The sequence below is a fragment of the Convolutriloba macropyga genome, chromosome 5 (assembly GCF_964194025.1).
Source record: "Convolutriloba macropyga chromosome 5, txConMacr16.3, whole genome shotgun sequence".
In the NCBI taxonomy this organism is placed as follows: domain Eukaryota; kingdom Metazoa; phylum Xenacoelomorpha; order Acoela; family Convolutidae; genus Convolutriloba; species Convolutriloba macropyga.
In genome coordinates, this window is record NC_134472.1 from 61,597,482 (window position 1) to 61,612,820 (window position 15,339).

At 36.0% G+C, this 15,339-nt stretch overlaps 1 protein-coding gene across 1 annotated transcript in view; it reads left to right on the top strand.

Moving 5' to 3' along the window:
• Positions 1 to 15,339, top strand: part of LOC142339527 (uncharacterized) — a 158,451-nt gene that overhangs the window by 15,417 nt on the left and 127,695 nt on the right. The window contains exons 6-9 of the mRNA XM_075389630.1: positions 4,771 to 4,911; positions 5,235 to 5,537; positions 7,182 to 7,442; positions 13,424 to 13,615. Of these exons, the coding sequence (XP_075245745.1) occupies positions 4,771 to 4,911; positions 5,235 to 5,537; positions 7,182 to 7,442; positions 13,424 to 13,615 (897 nt within the window). The remainder of the gene's footprint in view (positions 1 to 4,770; positions 4,912 to 5,234; positions 5,538 to 7,181; positions 7,443 to 13,423; positions 13,616 to 15,339) is intronic.

Here is a 15,339-nt window from a genome sequence, read left to right on the forward strand (position 1 = left end):
GATGCTATGTATGGCCTTTTTATATTTAAAAAGAAAAATTCACAGTGCTAGTTTAGAATATGTTCATTTTGTATCAGCACTCAATGTCTATTCCGACGGTTACTTTTACCAATTTTTTTTTCAATTCTCTTTTCAGTCGGAGTCTCAAAGCATTCTCAGAAAAGTACCGGATCAAAACAAGCAAAAATACAGTGTTAATAGTTGTAATAGACAAATGATGACGCAAGAAGAACAAGTACTTTTGATTCTAAAATTTGATTGTCACCTCCTTTCTTGCCTGCGCTTTGTGCTAGAATAAGTGCATTAAAAATGCCTTAAATGATAAGCCTTAGCTATTCCGATTAGGTGTTCATTTTATCGAGCTCCAGCCGAGTTAGCTACTTTGGCGGTTAATTGCTCTGGAGCAAAGTTTCAAGTAATTATTTTTTTTCTGTACAATTTTTGCCTGACCGTTTAGCTTGACTTATGCGTCCTTGACTGGACTCCTCGAGTTTTACGTGATCTGATTTCGAGTTGCACTTATACGTCCTTGACTTGAATTTTCGAGTTTTGCGTGATCTGAACACAATTGGCGTAAGTCTACTAGTAACAGTAAACTCGAAAAAACGGTAAACATGGATTCTTGTTATATATCATTAGTGTTCTGCTGTAATCTCTGACGTCATTCGAAGCCCGTCAGTGAAGTTAAAGAATCCTTCTACAATAGAATCAAGCCCCGCCACTTGTTCGAGAGCAAATCTTTGGATGTTAGTGAGCTGTTTAATAGCTGCAATAGAGATAGCTGAGCGGAGCTGTTGTTGGCCTTTTCGGGTTTTTTATTTGAGCGTCTAAATTTGGGCTTCATTTTCTACTTTAATACTTTAGGCACTCAATCACGAGAATTCCGTTTGCTCTCATTGTGGGACTTGTTCCCACGTTTTGATGATTATTGAACTCACTTGAAAATGCAACGTGAGTGTTGTTATCAGTCACGCCGAAGCAGCAAAAATGCGTGACTTTATAAAGACGTCTTTTACGGTAAAGTGAGACTTGTCGTGTTGCAAAAATATGACTTCTCTTTTATATTTTATCGCTTTTCGGATTGGATTTTACAAATGCAAATAGTTTTTTTACATATGTCTTCTAATGATGCCTAGCATTTCAAATACGATATTAATGGTTAGATGTTGGTTACTATGTCTTTCACTGCGTCCAATTTTAAAAGGCTTGATTGAATTTGACTTTTGCTTTTTTTGTTTTGTCAATACTTTACTTATTTGCATTATGGAAAGGTACCGTAACCTTTGCCATGATAGATGATCTAATTTGTTTTGAAGTTTTAATATGCTGTTGATTTTTTGATGACTTTGATACCATTCAGAGATGCACAAAAGAACTTGTTTAAAAGTTTTTATTATGCAGCTTACGATTCAATTTTTTTTGCTTTTTCGATTTCTGCCCGTTTGTGCTTGTTATTTTCTTTTCGCATCACTGATTGGTACTTTTTTAATGTTACGTGTTCGAGCTTCATCAAAATTTTTTGTCTTAAACTTTTTGGTTTTAGTGTCGTTTACACTAAGTTTACACTAATTTTGGCAGTTAATTTTTCCTGCGGTCTTTCTAGTGCTTTTTCGCATGACCAATTTTTCGTCTGACACTTTTCCTCAAAGAGATTATCGCTTGGCGGATTTTTCGTCTGACCCTTTTGTTCTCAAAAACGGGATAAACAGGTACCGCCCGAAGGGCATTAAATTCGTTTAAAGCATTTGGGCTTATTGGACTCTTAAATAGGCGCCTATTCACCTTCCCCCCATGTGTGCCCCCACACCACCTCCACTTCAGTTTGAATTTTGTTTTTGCCCAAAAGTTTTTGACATTTTAGGGCAATCGTCTGCATGCTTGTGCTTGTTTTGAGCCTTCAATTGAGATCTATTGAAATTTGTATTTGTTATGTTACTTATGACCAAGATTTTTATTTTGATTTGGAAGTCAAATATTATGTTTCAAAGAATTGTTTTCCTGGAATACTTTTTCATATTGTGCGCTTTAGCATCTGCTTCAAATTCAATTGTTAATTTTGAAATTAGTTTATATAATTGATAACAGATGATTGATGGCTCTTACTTGCAACATGAGCTGAAGAATGAAGAGAAATGCAATATGTCAAGTTTGCTTTTTTGCATAAAATCACAGGCTGCACAAATTTTTTTTGTGACTTCAGAAATCGCGTCTGATAATTTTTTAAAAATTAGCTTTTTATTGAAATTTTATTTATTTTCTGCTCTTTATATTGGAAATTAATGTTTTATCATTGCTTTACTAATCTTTTGCTTGTACACTGTCAGGAAAAACGATATTATTTTGCCGTGTGGTCTGTGATTGTTTTACTTTTTTCTGAGATCATTTTTGGAAGCAGTTTACATGTTTTCGGTTTTTTTAAATGACCCGTATTAGTTACTCTGGAAAAAGTTATCGAATTTGTGCAGTATGAGCAATAATTAGCTATTCTTTTTATCATTTGAATGGCGTTTGATATTTTGCTACGTCAAGTTTTTTTCGAAACTGCTCAGGCTGTTTAGCTACTCAGTCGACCAAAAACCTAGTTTTATGTTACTAACATTTGGCATTGTTTCTTTTTGGACTTGGCTAGCTCTTCAGTTCATTAAATTCAACGAGCAATCTATTCAAAGCAATCAAAAATGAAAGCAGCAAAGGTGCAAAATTGATAATAAAATTGGAACATTATAAATAAATAAAGCCCGCTTTTGTATGCTCATTTCTTAAACTATTTATGTTCAAATTTTTTATTCGTTACGATGTATGCTTCTAATTGAAATGCTTTTTTATAGCCGCCCTCATCTTCTCAGCCGGCTATTATAGCGCTCCTATTTTTTTACAATTCAAAGAATTTGAATTGTATTGGGGCGTTCTCTTTTTTTTTAAGATCTGTTCACACATTTTCATGATTTTTGAAGTCAAATTGGAGTAGTGATTTTGGTCACGCCGAAACAGGAAGTGGAGCGAAAAAGCGAGTAGTTTTGCGGCGTGAAATTTTTTTGCTCTAAATTTAAAGTAGAGAGAAAACGGTGTTTGAACAAAAATTCGCTTTCTCGCTAGTGGTTTTTTGTTCACATGCGGCAATTGAACTTTGATTTTTACAGTTTTTCTTTTTTATTGGATCGGATTTTATTAAATGGTTTTCCCAATCCATTCGTAGTCCATTCTTGGTCTAGTTTTCTGTTTAGTCAATGAAAATTCTTTGAATTGTACGTCAGGACTTGTCCTGCTATGTTTTTTTACTTCGTCGAACAAAAAGTGTTTCGCTTTACCTCATTTTGCCGCTTTTTCAGTATTTTGCGTGAAATCTTTTTGACTTCTCTAGGCTAGTTTCTCTCTTCTCTCATTCTGTTAAAAGTGATTTTGAGCATCAGTTGCTCAGCAAAGCAATTCAAAATGAACAGAGTCAGTATAAAAATTGAAGTCAGAAATAGAAACGGGATAAACCCATAAAGCCCAATTTTAGATGCCCGCTATTTGAACGTCGTTCCTATAAGAATTAGTTACCTCTCTCTAATGCTTATTGGTATTGATAGTAGCCCCTGTATCTTCTCTCTAAGAAACAGAATATGGTCAACTACGAAATGCCATCAAAATAAATCGGACTTGAAAAATGTTTCTGTGCAAAAATCTTTTTTTTTCAATATCTATTTTTTCAATCCCAATCATGCTTATTGGAATCAACGGTGGCTATTTTTCGGCCATCTGCCGGGTATGTTTCATATTGTGCGATATACACCTGGTTCAAATTCAATGATTAATTTTGAAATAAAATGATTTTTTTTAACAGTTCGAAGATGTTTCTTCATTGCTGTACTATACTATCTGGAAAATAAACATACTTTTGTCGTTGATTGTTTTTCATTTTTGTATAAGATGTCTTTTGAAGCATTTTATGGGTTTTTTGAAAAAAAGTCTCGTTTTCGTCTCTCTGGAGAAAAGTTATCAAACGTGCAGCATGCGAGTTAATTAACTATTCCCTTTATCTTTTAACGACGTTAGTCATTTTGTTGCCTCAGGGTTTTTTTCGAAACTGTTCTGGCAATGTTTCGCTACTTCGTCGATCAAAAAGCTAGCTTTATGTTACCTATTTTTGGCGTTGATTCTTTTCTGCTTTTGTTTTCTAGGGTCATTACTCGCTTTTTCTATTAGTTTTCTATTCAACGAGCGGTCTATTCAAAGTAAAGGTGCAAATTTGAAAATAAAGTTGGAATATTATAAATACATAAAGGCCGCTCCTAGATGCTCATTTCTTATCCTATTTAAGTTCAAATTTTTATTTGCTTCAGTTTCTGCTGCTAATTGGTATTCGTTCTGATTTTCCTGCAATTAAAGCTGTTGGTTGTAGAAGTACTTTTTTTTCGTGTGTAGTCAGTCTTGTAGACTAGGAAACTGATCACCAAAATGTTCTGATATCTTACGAACAAGACATTACCAAATGCCATGCATAGAATTAAGTGCAGTTGCTGAGCAATAAAGTGAGCTCAAGTGTTCACAAGAATAATCGCCTTCTTCTTCAGAATTTGCGTTTCTCTCTACTTTTTTAACTCTAGTTTTAACTGCTAATACTGAAAATCGTTGCTAATGATTTTTATGGTGATCTGGTTATAATCTAAAATTAACAATTCGAACTTGAATTTGCAATTATTGCTGCCTTATAGATTATAGTATAAATTTCTGCACGACTAACTTTTTCCTTCAAAATCTCTTCAGGTTTCTTTTTGTTGATTATAGTTGAACTGGAGTCAACAGAGTCGGCTCTTCTGAGTGGGAAAAAATCGATTGCCTTCTCTCAGAACTCCAAGGGTTCTGATGACTACGATGGACCATCAGTTCCTAGCAACAGAAACACTATGCCTATATCAGCTTTGACTGGTGAGCCTTACAGTGACAGCTTTGAATGACTTTTGATAATCATTTTATTTCCTAATGAAATTCAAATGTGCTTTCAATCTATCAATAGATGACAAAAGACTATCCAGCTTGTAGTTATGACTACCCAGCTTGTAGTTATGACTATCCAGCTTTTAGCCGTTTTTGGATCAAGAGATCAAATGATTCTGCCATATTACTTCTCGAATTTAAGTATACGGTTGAACGTTTAATTTATACCGGCTGTTTTGCTTCAAATTATTTGCTATTGAAGTATTTGCACATTTATCTGTAGAGAATTTTTTGAGCGACCTCTCTCTTTTCAGGCACTTCTACTCAGCTTGAGGCCATACAGAAAGCTCTTCAAGATGCACAAGAACCTGGACTTCAACCATACACAGCAACTGGAATTTCGACGTCTATCGCTGAGGACTCCAGTATTCCTAGAGATACTTCTGGAATCCTGAGGAACCAAGGACTAGTATCAAGAAAACTGGTGGGTGGTTCTGGTCAGCAGTACTCGGAGGATCTGAAGGCTTCTTCTGACTACTCCGAGAAAAATGCGATGCGTTTTTTGGATCCGGAGGAATCGCGAGGATTTGATCTGCAACCCGCCGTTGGGGCTCCTGGTTAGAGTTTTGCGAAGCGTAATTTACAAATGTATTCAAATCTAGCCCTGTTTCATCAGAAAGGAAATACTGCTTTATCTTAACAGATCAGCGTTGCCAAATAAAATTTCTTCAATCTTGCAATGTGATTTTTGGCTGCTATCAGAAAGCAAATATATTATGAGTTTCGTGAAATTGAGTTTTTATTGTGTTCTGGTGCTAAAAGGTAGCATCTGTCGTGCAAGCATTGAACAATGTTAGGACCTCGTTTATGTTTGCTCAACGGCATTGGAATGGTTCTTTAGTGGCAATGCTATTTTTCGGAAACCTCAGTTTGATGCTATTGTTTTTAGACAACAGAAATATTTTGTAATAGAGAAACACAAGCATACCTCGATGTCTAGGTATAGGGGGCTGAAAGTATTTCTTTCTAGAAGTGAGAAATCGCTTTTTTTATTGCTGTCGAGCGAAGTTTTAAGCCATCATTGTGAAGCCATCATAAATGTGTCTTTTATTAAAAATGTTTGCTTGAGCGCTTGTAGAGTGACTGTTACGCCTTTGACTTTTTCGTGATCTAAATTTCTCCCTCATTCACAGTTTTGAACTCCAGTGGTGGTAGTTTACTACTAAAAGTCAAATGAAAACTGCGCCGAAATGAGTAATTTAGTAATTTTTCACATAAAATTGAAATTGTGGTATATAATATAACCTAACCCTCTATTGGCGTCATTTGGAATAAGCCCCATTAGTTTCCCTCCGCCTAAAGGGCACCCCCCCCCCCGGACTGGACTGAAGCAGGCTGCAATAGATTCGAGCTCCCACTAGTTGCTCGAAAGCTATTCTTCCGTCGTTAGTCGGTTATGTTTATCAAGTTGTTGTGGTAATAAAAAAATACCAATAAAAAATGCTGGAGAATTTTAATATCAAAAAAATTTATTGTGAAATTTGAGCATTTGGTGAATAGTTTGATCAAAAGGCACAACCTAAATATTTTCTTGGTATTGTCTGAGTTTGATGAAGTTAAAATGCGATCCATTGACAACTGAGCCATGAAGAAGATTTTGTTGTTTCCTCCTCTCTCTCTTTCCATTGGTCTGTTTTCTTATAATTGTTTTCAGACTGCGGATCTATGAAGCTTTTCGCTGGCAATCTGCACCTATGTTGTTAATGAACAGTTTCAGTCGCAAAATCAGTCATTACGTGAGCTGTAGCCTCAATGTTTTTACCTGTTAAAAATAGTGGTTTAAAGTTTTTCGGTCAGTGACGGTTAGGCCTAATGTAAGTAACTGAACTGGAAAAAGAAGAGGCATCGTCTAGTTTGACTGGGATCTGAAAAGTGAAGATGGATTAAAATTTTGATTCTTCAGGAGCGTTCTTCTTAGTGTTGTCAATTTTTTGGCGAATTATAGTCTCGTCTTGTTATACCTTGAAAAGCTGCGGAGAAAGCATAAACATTCTGTGATATGAAGCAAAGCAATTATCGGTCTAGTTTCTGGCAAGAAAAAACTCACTTTTGAGTCGTTTGTATTTGCTTTAATTTTTCTATAATTCACATTTTAACCACATTTTGCATTAGCATTGAAGCAGACGTTTATAAACTAAAGAATCAACTGAAGAACTTAGCTATCATGTCACCAGTAATGGTTGAGTGTTTTGCTTTTTTAGACGTGCCACTTTTAATTCGAGGAAACTCATTGGAAGACTCAAGGAGTCCAATCTCGACGTCCAAGAGTGATCCCAATGTGACAAACGACCACTATGCAATTCCCTCCAACGACCCTGTCCCTTCCAAGTCTGGTCAGCCGTTCGTTCTCAAGTCAATATTGAAGAACTCAACATCTGTTGTGCAACCTAAAAGTGGAATTTCACCTGAAACTATGTCGAAGTCAGTAACTGGGAAAAACAAAGAGCATAAAAAGAGCACAAGTAAGTCATTCTGCGCTACCCAGTCAAAGCAAATTTATTATACCTTGATAAGAGACTGTGAGAAAACGATAAGATATGAACTATCTTGCAAGATCTTTGCTCCTGTTTGTAGAAATTGAGCATGTTACCAAGACTTTTTTTATAGCTGCGAAGCTGCAAGCTGAGCGTAGATATAATGCGGTGCTCTTGGTTTTTTACAATTCAAAGAATTTGAATTGTATTGGGGCGCTGTCTTTTTACGACTCGAAGAGGAGTATTGGAGAAGTCCTTTTTTTAATCAATTTTTGGAATGAATTTTGAAGCGGGAAATGAAACGCGTGAAAAAATTTGGAGTGATTTTGGTGCTGAACAAAAGTGAAGAGCGGAGCGAAAAGAGAGTGGTTTTTGTTCACATCGCTGTTTTTGAGAGAGCGAGAAATTGATGTGTGAAAAAATTTTTTCTAAGCGAGCGAAATTTTTTTGTTCAAGTGCGGCTTTTAAAAGCAGTTTTTTGCAACTTTTGATGGTTATGAGGTTTGATTATGATATTGTATTACTTTTAGGTTTGTTTTGATAGGAATTGAAGGTTTCAAGTAGTTAATTTGATTTTTGATGCTAATTTGGAGGTTTTAGATCAGTTTTGCTGATTTTTAGACCAAATTTAATGTTTTTTACCTGTTTTTTGTTTTACTGCTTTAAGTGGGATTTGAATAGATGCTTGTTACTTAAGGAATTGTCAGATACCAATTGACTATAGTTTTGTTGGTATAAATCATTTTTTTAAGGAAAAATTACCGAAAAATTGAGAAATTTTTAACAATTTTTCCCATTTTTTGCAGTTTTTCTTTTTTTAATCTTACACAAGTGTCTTACCCACCCTATTATAACTTGCCCATTGTTTTGCGAGTTTTTCATTGCTCTAATTGCAAAGGAACCTTATTCGGCTTTATGTTTCCTTGTACTATTAAAAAAAACTCATTTAGTTTTTATAGTTTTTTCGTTGAATTTGTTTTTGAATGCCGTTTCTATTCCTTAATTTTTTATGGCATTTGTGGAGGTTTAGGGTTCATAATAGTTGTTCTAGTTCTTTAGTAATAGTATGGGCAATTTTGGATATGAATCTTTTTTTTTAATGAGAAATATGACAAAAAAAATGGCGAACATTGGAACTATTTTTCTTAATTTCTTTTTGCAGTTTTTCGGGTTTTTTTTTCTGTTTTTTGAGACAAGTTTCATAGACTATTTTGACTTGTCTATTGTTTTGCGAGCATCTGGATGCCCTATTAGCTGAAAAGAATTTTTCTATGGATATATATGCTTTTGTAATATTAAGGAATTTACTGACTTTTTCCAGTTTTTTAGTGCAAGTTGTTTTGAGCTTTTTTTCATAATTTGGCCTGAAGTATTTTTATAACATTTGAGGCAAGTTTTTTCTAAGGAGTAGTTGGATGGCAGTTAAATACATTTTCACTTCGAGTCGTTTCCGGAATTCTTCCGGCTATGTTTTTTTTAAGATCTGTTCACACATTTTCATGATTTTTGAAGTCAAATTGGAGTGGTGATTTTGGTCACGCCGAAACAGGAAATGGAGCGAAAAAGCGAGTGGTTTTGCGGCGTGAATTTTTGTCGCTCTAATTTTAAACTAGAGTGAGAAACCGGTGTTTGAACAAAAATTCGGTTTCTCGGTAGTGGTTTCTTGTTCACATGCGGCAATTTCACTCTGATTTTTACTGTTTTTCGATTTTTTGGATCGTATTTTTCAATCCATTCACAGCTCATTCTAGGCCTATTTTTTTGTTTGAATTAAATTTTATTTTCTCGCTAGTGGTTTTTTTGTTCACATGCGGCATGTTGATTTTCTGTTTTTTTTATTTTTTTGGTTCTGATTTTTTTTAAAAATGGTTTTCTTAATTCACTCATAGTCCATTCTAGGTCTAGTTTTTTTGTTTAGTCAATGAAAATTCTTTGAATTGTACGTCAGGACTTATCCTGCTATGTTTTTCGTTTCGTCGTCTGACGCTCTTTATTCGTTTTACATTTGTTCACACAGCAAAGCTGAAAAAGTCAAATTTTCTGAATGACTTCTTCCTCTCACTAACGGCATTTGCGCGCGTGACGTCATTTCTCACTCGCTTTAGCGAAAGTTTTTTAGGTTATTTGCGCGATTAGATTTTGATCATACGTGACTTACCTCACTCAGTAATATGACTTTTGCACTTTAAAACTTAGGTTTAATTTGAATTTGTTTAAGGTCAAAGGAACTCATATGTGCAGTAAAGGTCCCTAATACGAGGCTTCTGTGGAATGAATTTTAACAACCTTTATTGATTTATCGCTGAATGTTTTTTAGCCTAGTTTTTTGAGCGGCGTCGATTTTTTTCAATTTAGATCTGTATCTGTTTCTATCTCTATTATATGGCACGCAGGTCTATTCTTTCGCAGCTATTCCGGCAATCTGCCGGCTATGTTAATGTTTACCATGAAAATTGAGTTCGTGGCGAGACAATATCGTGCTCAGACTTCCGAAGCTCTGTCAAGACAGGCAATAAGTTGCAAGCCGTGGCTAGATTAATCAAGTTTTGCGTGTCGAACATCTTGCTTTTAATTGACTTGTTACGAGGAGCAGTGATACATTGCTGGAAATCCCGCTGTAAAAATGCTGGATTCAAAAATAGAAAATTCAAATATGCCGGATTCAAAAATGCTGCATTCAAAAACGGAAAGTTCAAAAATGCTTCATTCAAAAATAGAAAGTTCAAAAATGCTGGATTCGAAAGTGCCAGCTGTTTCTATGTCGAGTGTCATATTTTAAAATTTCAAAAGGCCGGATTTTTGAACTGGTTTTTTGGTTCAAGCAAATCGAAGTGGCTTTGAATTTTGGACTCACATCTCAAACCGCTAATCGGTTCTCGACGTTTCCAGATTTTCTCACCTACGTCACCAGTCGCGGAACCTTCTTCTTTTAGTGCCGTGTCTGGTCACAGACATAGGCTTTCCATAAAAGTCTCCATTCTTCTCGTTTCCTTGCGATTCTTGTGCACTCGGCTCGACTTTTTCCTACTTTTTCCGAGATACCATCCAGATGTCTTTCTATTTCTTGTTCTGGATCTTTTGCCGTTGATGTATCCGAAAAGAATGTTTTCTTCCAACTCGCCTTTTCTGACAACATGTCCGAAGAACTTAAGTTGCCTGATTTCAATATCTCTTAGTATCATCCGGCTTTTCTGGATTTTACTTAAAACAAATTCATTGGTTTTGTGTGCTGTGTATGATATGCGCTCCATTTTCCTGAGATACCACATTTCAACACTTTCAAGGAGCTTCTTTGACTCAAAATTGAGTGTCCATGTTTCACACGCATACAAAAGTACCGGCCAGACGTAGCAACGTAAAACTCTAAATCTAGTTTTGAAAGGAACTTTTTTGTTTGTCAGGATGTTTTTCAAAGTATTGAAGGCAGTTTTTGACTGGGCTATTGTACTGTTTATTTTTTTTAAATTTTCCATCTTCGGTTATAAGTGTCCCAAGATAAGTGAAGGTTTCTGTCTGATTTATCTTTTCTTCATTCAAATATATTGAGCCTTTTTCCGGTTCCTTGGAAATTACCATTACTTCGGTTTTGTTTTTCTTTGTGTTAATTTCCATTCCATGCTTTTCACATGCATCCTTTAAGGTTGACATTAACAACCGAAGTTTTTCCTCCGAATCTGCGATCACTGCTGTGTCGTTTGCAAACCTAAGATTTATAATCTTCATCCCGCCAAAGCACTCAGCCCGACAAGAAGTCTTCGATTTATTTGCATTTTACTTCCAAAAACTTCGTGTATTACTCATTGCGCTTCCTTTTGACCTGCTTGTCTATCAAGGGGTATTCTTTCGTTCTTTTCGCTCGTCTGCGTTTGTCAAACAATTCTTTTATATCTTCAGTTATCCATGTTTTTTTTCTTATTTTGTTTCATCCGGATATGTTCCTTTAAGGCTTTAGTAATTGTGCCACTGAATGTTTTAAACAAGGAGAGAGGTTCTTCGATTGTAAGAATTTTTTCACTGTTCTGTTCAACAAATTTTTGGTATTTCTCAGTGAACTCATTCTTACTACTCAATAAGCCTCGATCAAAATATTCTTTGCCTTGAGATTTCTTTAGTTTCTGTAGTTTGATTCGGAGTGTCGCTACAACAGGAACATGGTCAGTTCCGCAATCTGCCCCATGATATGTTTTCGTGCTTAATAAGCCATTTCTATATCTATGTGAAATGCATATGTAATCGATCTGATTTTTTGCACGATCACCGGGCATCTCCCATGTCCAGAGACGTCTATGTGAAATGCATATGTAATAGATCTGATTTTTTGCACGATCGCCGGGCATCTCCCATGTCCTGGATGCTGCTTGAACCACGTGTTTGCAATGACTAGAACGTTCTCTTGGCAAAACTCAACGAATATTTCACCTCTGTCGTTCTTGATCCCTAGACCGAAGGGTCCAACAGCGTTACCGACCCTTCCGTTACCAACCTTGGCATTTAGGTCTCCCCATCAGTATCTTTGGCTCCTCTAATTTACATAAACTGATGGCTTTTTGGACATCGTTATAGAACTCATCGAGGTTTTCCTCCGTACTAACTGCTGTTGGTGCGTAACCTTGTATAATATTCAGTATCATTTTTACACCTTGAAGTTTCAGTAGAAGCACCCGGTCTGATGTGGAGCAGTGACCCTTGTATGCTTGAGATTTTTTTTAGAGAATCAATCCTGCGCCCCGTTCATGTTTTTTCTCCTCCTGACCAGCATACAAAGAATTCTTCCTTTGTGAAACTTCCACTTGACATCCCCCGCATCTCAGAAATGCCTAGAACTTGTATTTTCAATCTCTTAATTTCATGAAGACCATTGTCCAGTTTTCCTTTTTGATACATTGTTCTGACGTTCCATGACGCGACTGTTAGTTTTTTCACAAGTGTCATCTTTCTGTCTGGCTTTACTTCTTTTAATTTTGTAGTTTGAACTCTTTTTCTGGTATGGGTGCCACACACCAACTACACTTCTTACACTCATACTTCCTTGTCCAGGTTTTAATCGACTTTAGTGTAGAGCACGCAAGATGTTGCCATCCACCGCGGTGGCACCAGACGCTTCTTTGTCTATCGTCTTGTATTACTTGGCTACAAATGCTGCACATAAGTTTGGTCCGAGTAGCTTGATGACGGTCAGAATTGTCCTCGGATGAAACAGAAGTCTGACCGATCGAGGTTATAGAGGTTTGATACCTTCTATTTCCATTCACGCTGTTTTTCCGAGTCTTTTTAGCAACTTTCATGGATTTTCTTGGCAGTATAATGCAAGTAGTTTGCCATTGCTTTCTTGCATACCATGGCCTCGGTAGCTCAGCAATTCATTACGGCTGCTCCGAGAGAATGAACTCTCAGAGCAGTCTGAACTGCCTCCCCAGGGACTACCACGAGGAGGTGAGGTTGGATTTTAACACACGGAACCTATACAACACCAAAGAATTAAAGGAGTAATTTCTCCTAGTACTCAATATAAAAAACTTTATTAAATATAAATCTATCAAGAGACTCAGAGGGGACAGACAACGGAAGAAATTGTCCTCAACACCCTGCGCTTCAAAAGTTCAATTGAGATTATTGTTGGGTTAAAAGAATGGATACATAAGGAAATACATTAAAAAACTTATTTTTCTCCATTTCTAGGTTCATTAGGGAAAATTTGTGCCAGAAAATTCTATCATGGTCCTCGAAGTTTCGTTTTCCTTCACCTCATTTGATACTCGACATTTCGGTTAGTTTTTTAAGCCAAACAGCAGAAGTTATTCGTTTAAATATCTGCCTTCGTTTTCTCATGATTTTGATGGGAACTTTAGTAAAGTAACCCTAAGTAGCCTTTATCAACGTGACCAGTGCGCAAATGAAACACACTAATGTATCCGATGAAGCAACCTTATTTACGCTAACATTCCTTAAAGAATTTTGTCCGTTTTCAGAAAGGCATTCATCCAAAAGTCCGGAAAAGAAACGCGCTCAGAAACAGACAGGGCAGCCAAAAAGCCAATACCAGGTTGACTCGTCTGGTATTCGACATTCTTCTCCTAAAACACCATCCTCTGTCTCTAACCATTATCAGCATCGATCCAATGTCAGCTCCAGAGGCAGGCCGGCTCATAAACGAATATCAGGTGGGAAATTAAATTAATTATAATTGAGAAGCGATGCTGGACTGAGTTTGTTGAACTGAATGCAAAACTGAGATGCAAAACTTATCTCACTGATTTGACCTTTTTGTCTGACTCTTTATAACGCTTGATTTCCTGATTGCTTTCTCTTGCATAATATTAAGTATCTGAACTCAAGTGGCAGAAGTTTATTGTTAGAAATCAAATCAAAAGTGCGCCACCCCCGGTTATGTTTAATAGCCGCGTCAGCAATTCTAGGGGGCTATTATTGCGCTCCTATTGTTTTTATCGTCTAACAGATTTTTGTTTCGTCTAACCCTCTTTTTTTTAATTCGTCGTTTCCATCGATGATTTTTACAACCTGAATTCTTGGAATTTACTTTTTCAATGACTTCAGTGACTTCTACTGCTTTGCATTTAAATTTTGTGTACGTGACGTTATTTCTGCTTTTAGGTCAATTGCGTGACTTACCTCACTCAAATAAATGACTTCTGAACTACTTTATGGAACTTTAAATTTTATGAACATTTACTAATTAAAGGTCAATAGTATGCATCTAAGTAGTGCCAAACTTATATGCTCTTTTTGAAGTTGTTTTCAAAAAGACGTCAGTTATTAATAACTGAGGTCCTCTTCTCAGCGGGCTATTATTGCGGAACTTTTTGTCCATCTTCAAACCAAATTTTGGTTCGCTTTACCTTTGTTCACTGCTTGTTCAACATTTTGCGTGAAATCTTTTCGACTACCCTTGACTAGTTTCATTCTTCGCTCATTCTGCTCAAAGAGCTTTTAAGAAGCAGTTGCTCAGCAAAGCAATCTTGAATGAACGGAATCATAAAAAATGAAATCTAAATTAAAAACGCTGTAAAGCCATAAGCCTGTTTTAAATGCCAGGTATTTGAACTTAGTTCTAATCAGTCCTTGTTAACCAGTCTACTGTTTATTGCTGTTGATTCCAATCCCTGTGTCCTCTTATTAAGAAAGACAAGTATGTCTAACTTCAAAATTCATTCAAGATAGTTGGAACTTTTAAAATATTTTTTGTAAATCAATCATTTATTCATTTTTTTCTGTTCGTTCAGTCCGAATTGCGTTTTTTGGAACCAATGGCTGGTTTTGTCTGACAATTAGCCGGGAATTTTTCATTTGTGGGGCTTAAACTACCAGTTCACGAAATTTCACTTTCGAAACGTTGTAAAAGTTTGTATTTTCCTTGTATTTTATTAGTAAAATATTGAATGTAGTGTTTACTGTCTGAAGTCCCGTAATGTGAGCGTATACTTATTACATTTTCATGGGTTTTGATGATTTGGACAACACTAGTTTTTTAAAGGGGAGTTTTAAGTGTTTAATAGCCGCCGTCAGCCTCTCAAACGGCTATTATTTAGGCGCTCTCCTTTTTTTTACAATTCAAAGAATTTGAATTGTATTGGTGCGCTGTCTTTTTTTAAAGATCTGTTCTCACATTTTCTTGATTTTTGAAGGCAAATTCGAGTAGTGATTTTGGCAACGCTGAAACAGGAAGTGGAGCAAAAAAACGAGTGGTTTTGCGCAGTGAATTTTTTCAACTCTAATTTCGAAGTAGATTGAGAAAAAGGTGTTTGAGCAAAAATTCACTTTCTCGCTAGTGGTTTTTTGTCCACGTTTTAACTGTTTTCGATTTTTTGGATCGGATTTTTTGTCTAAATCGTTTTCCCAGTCCCTTCATAGTTCAATCTAGGCCTAG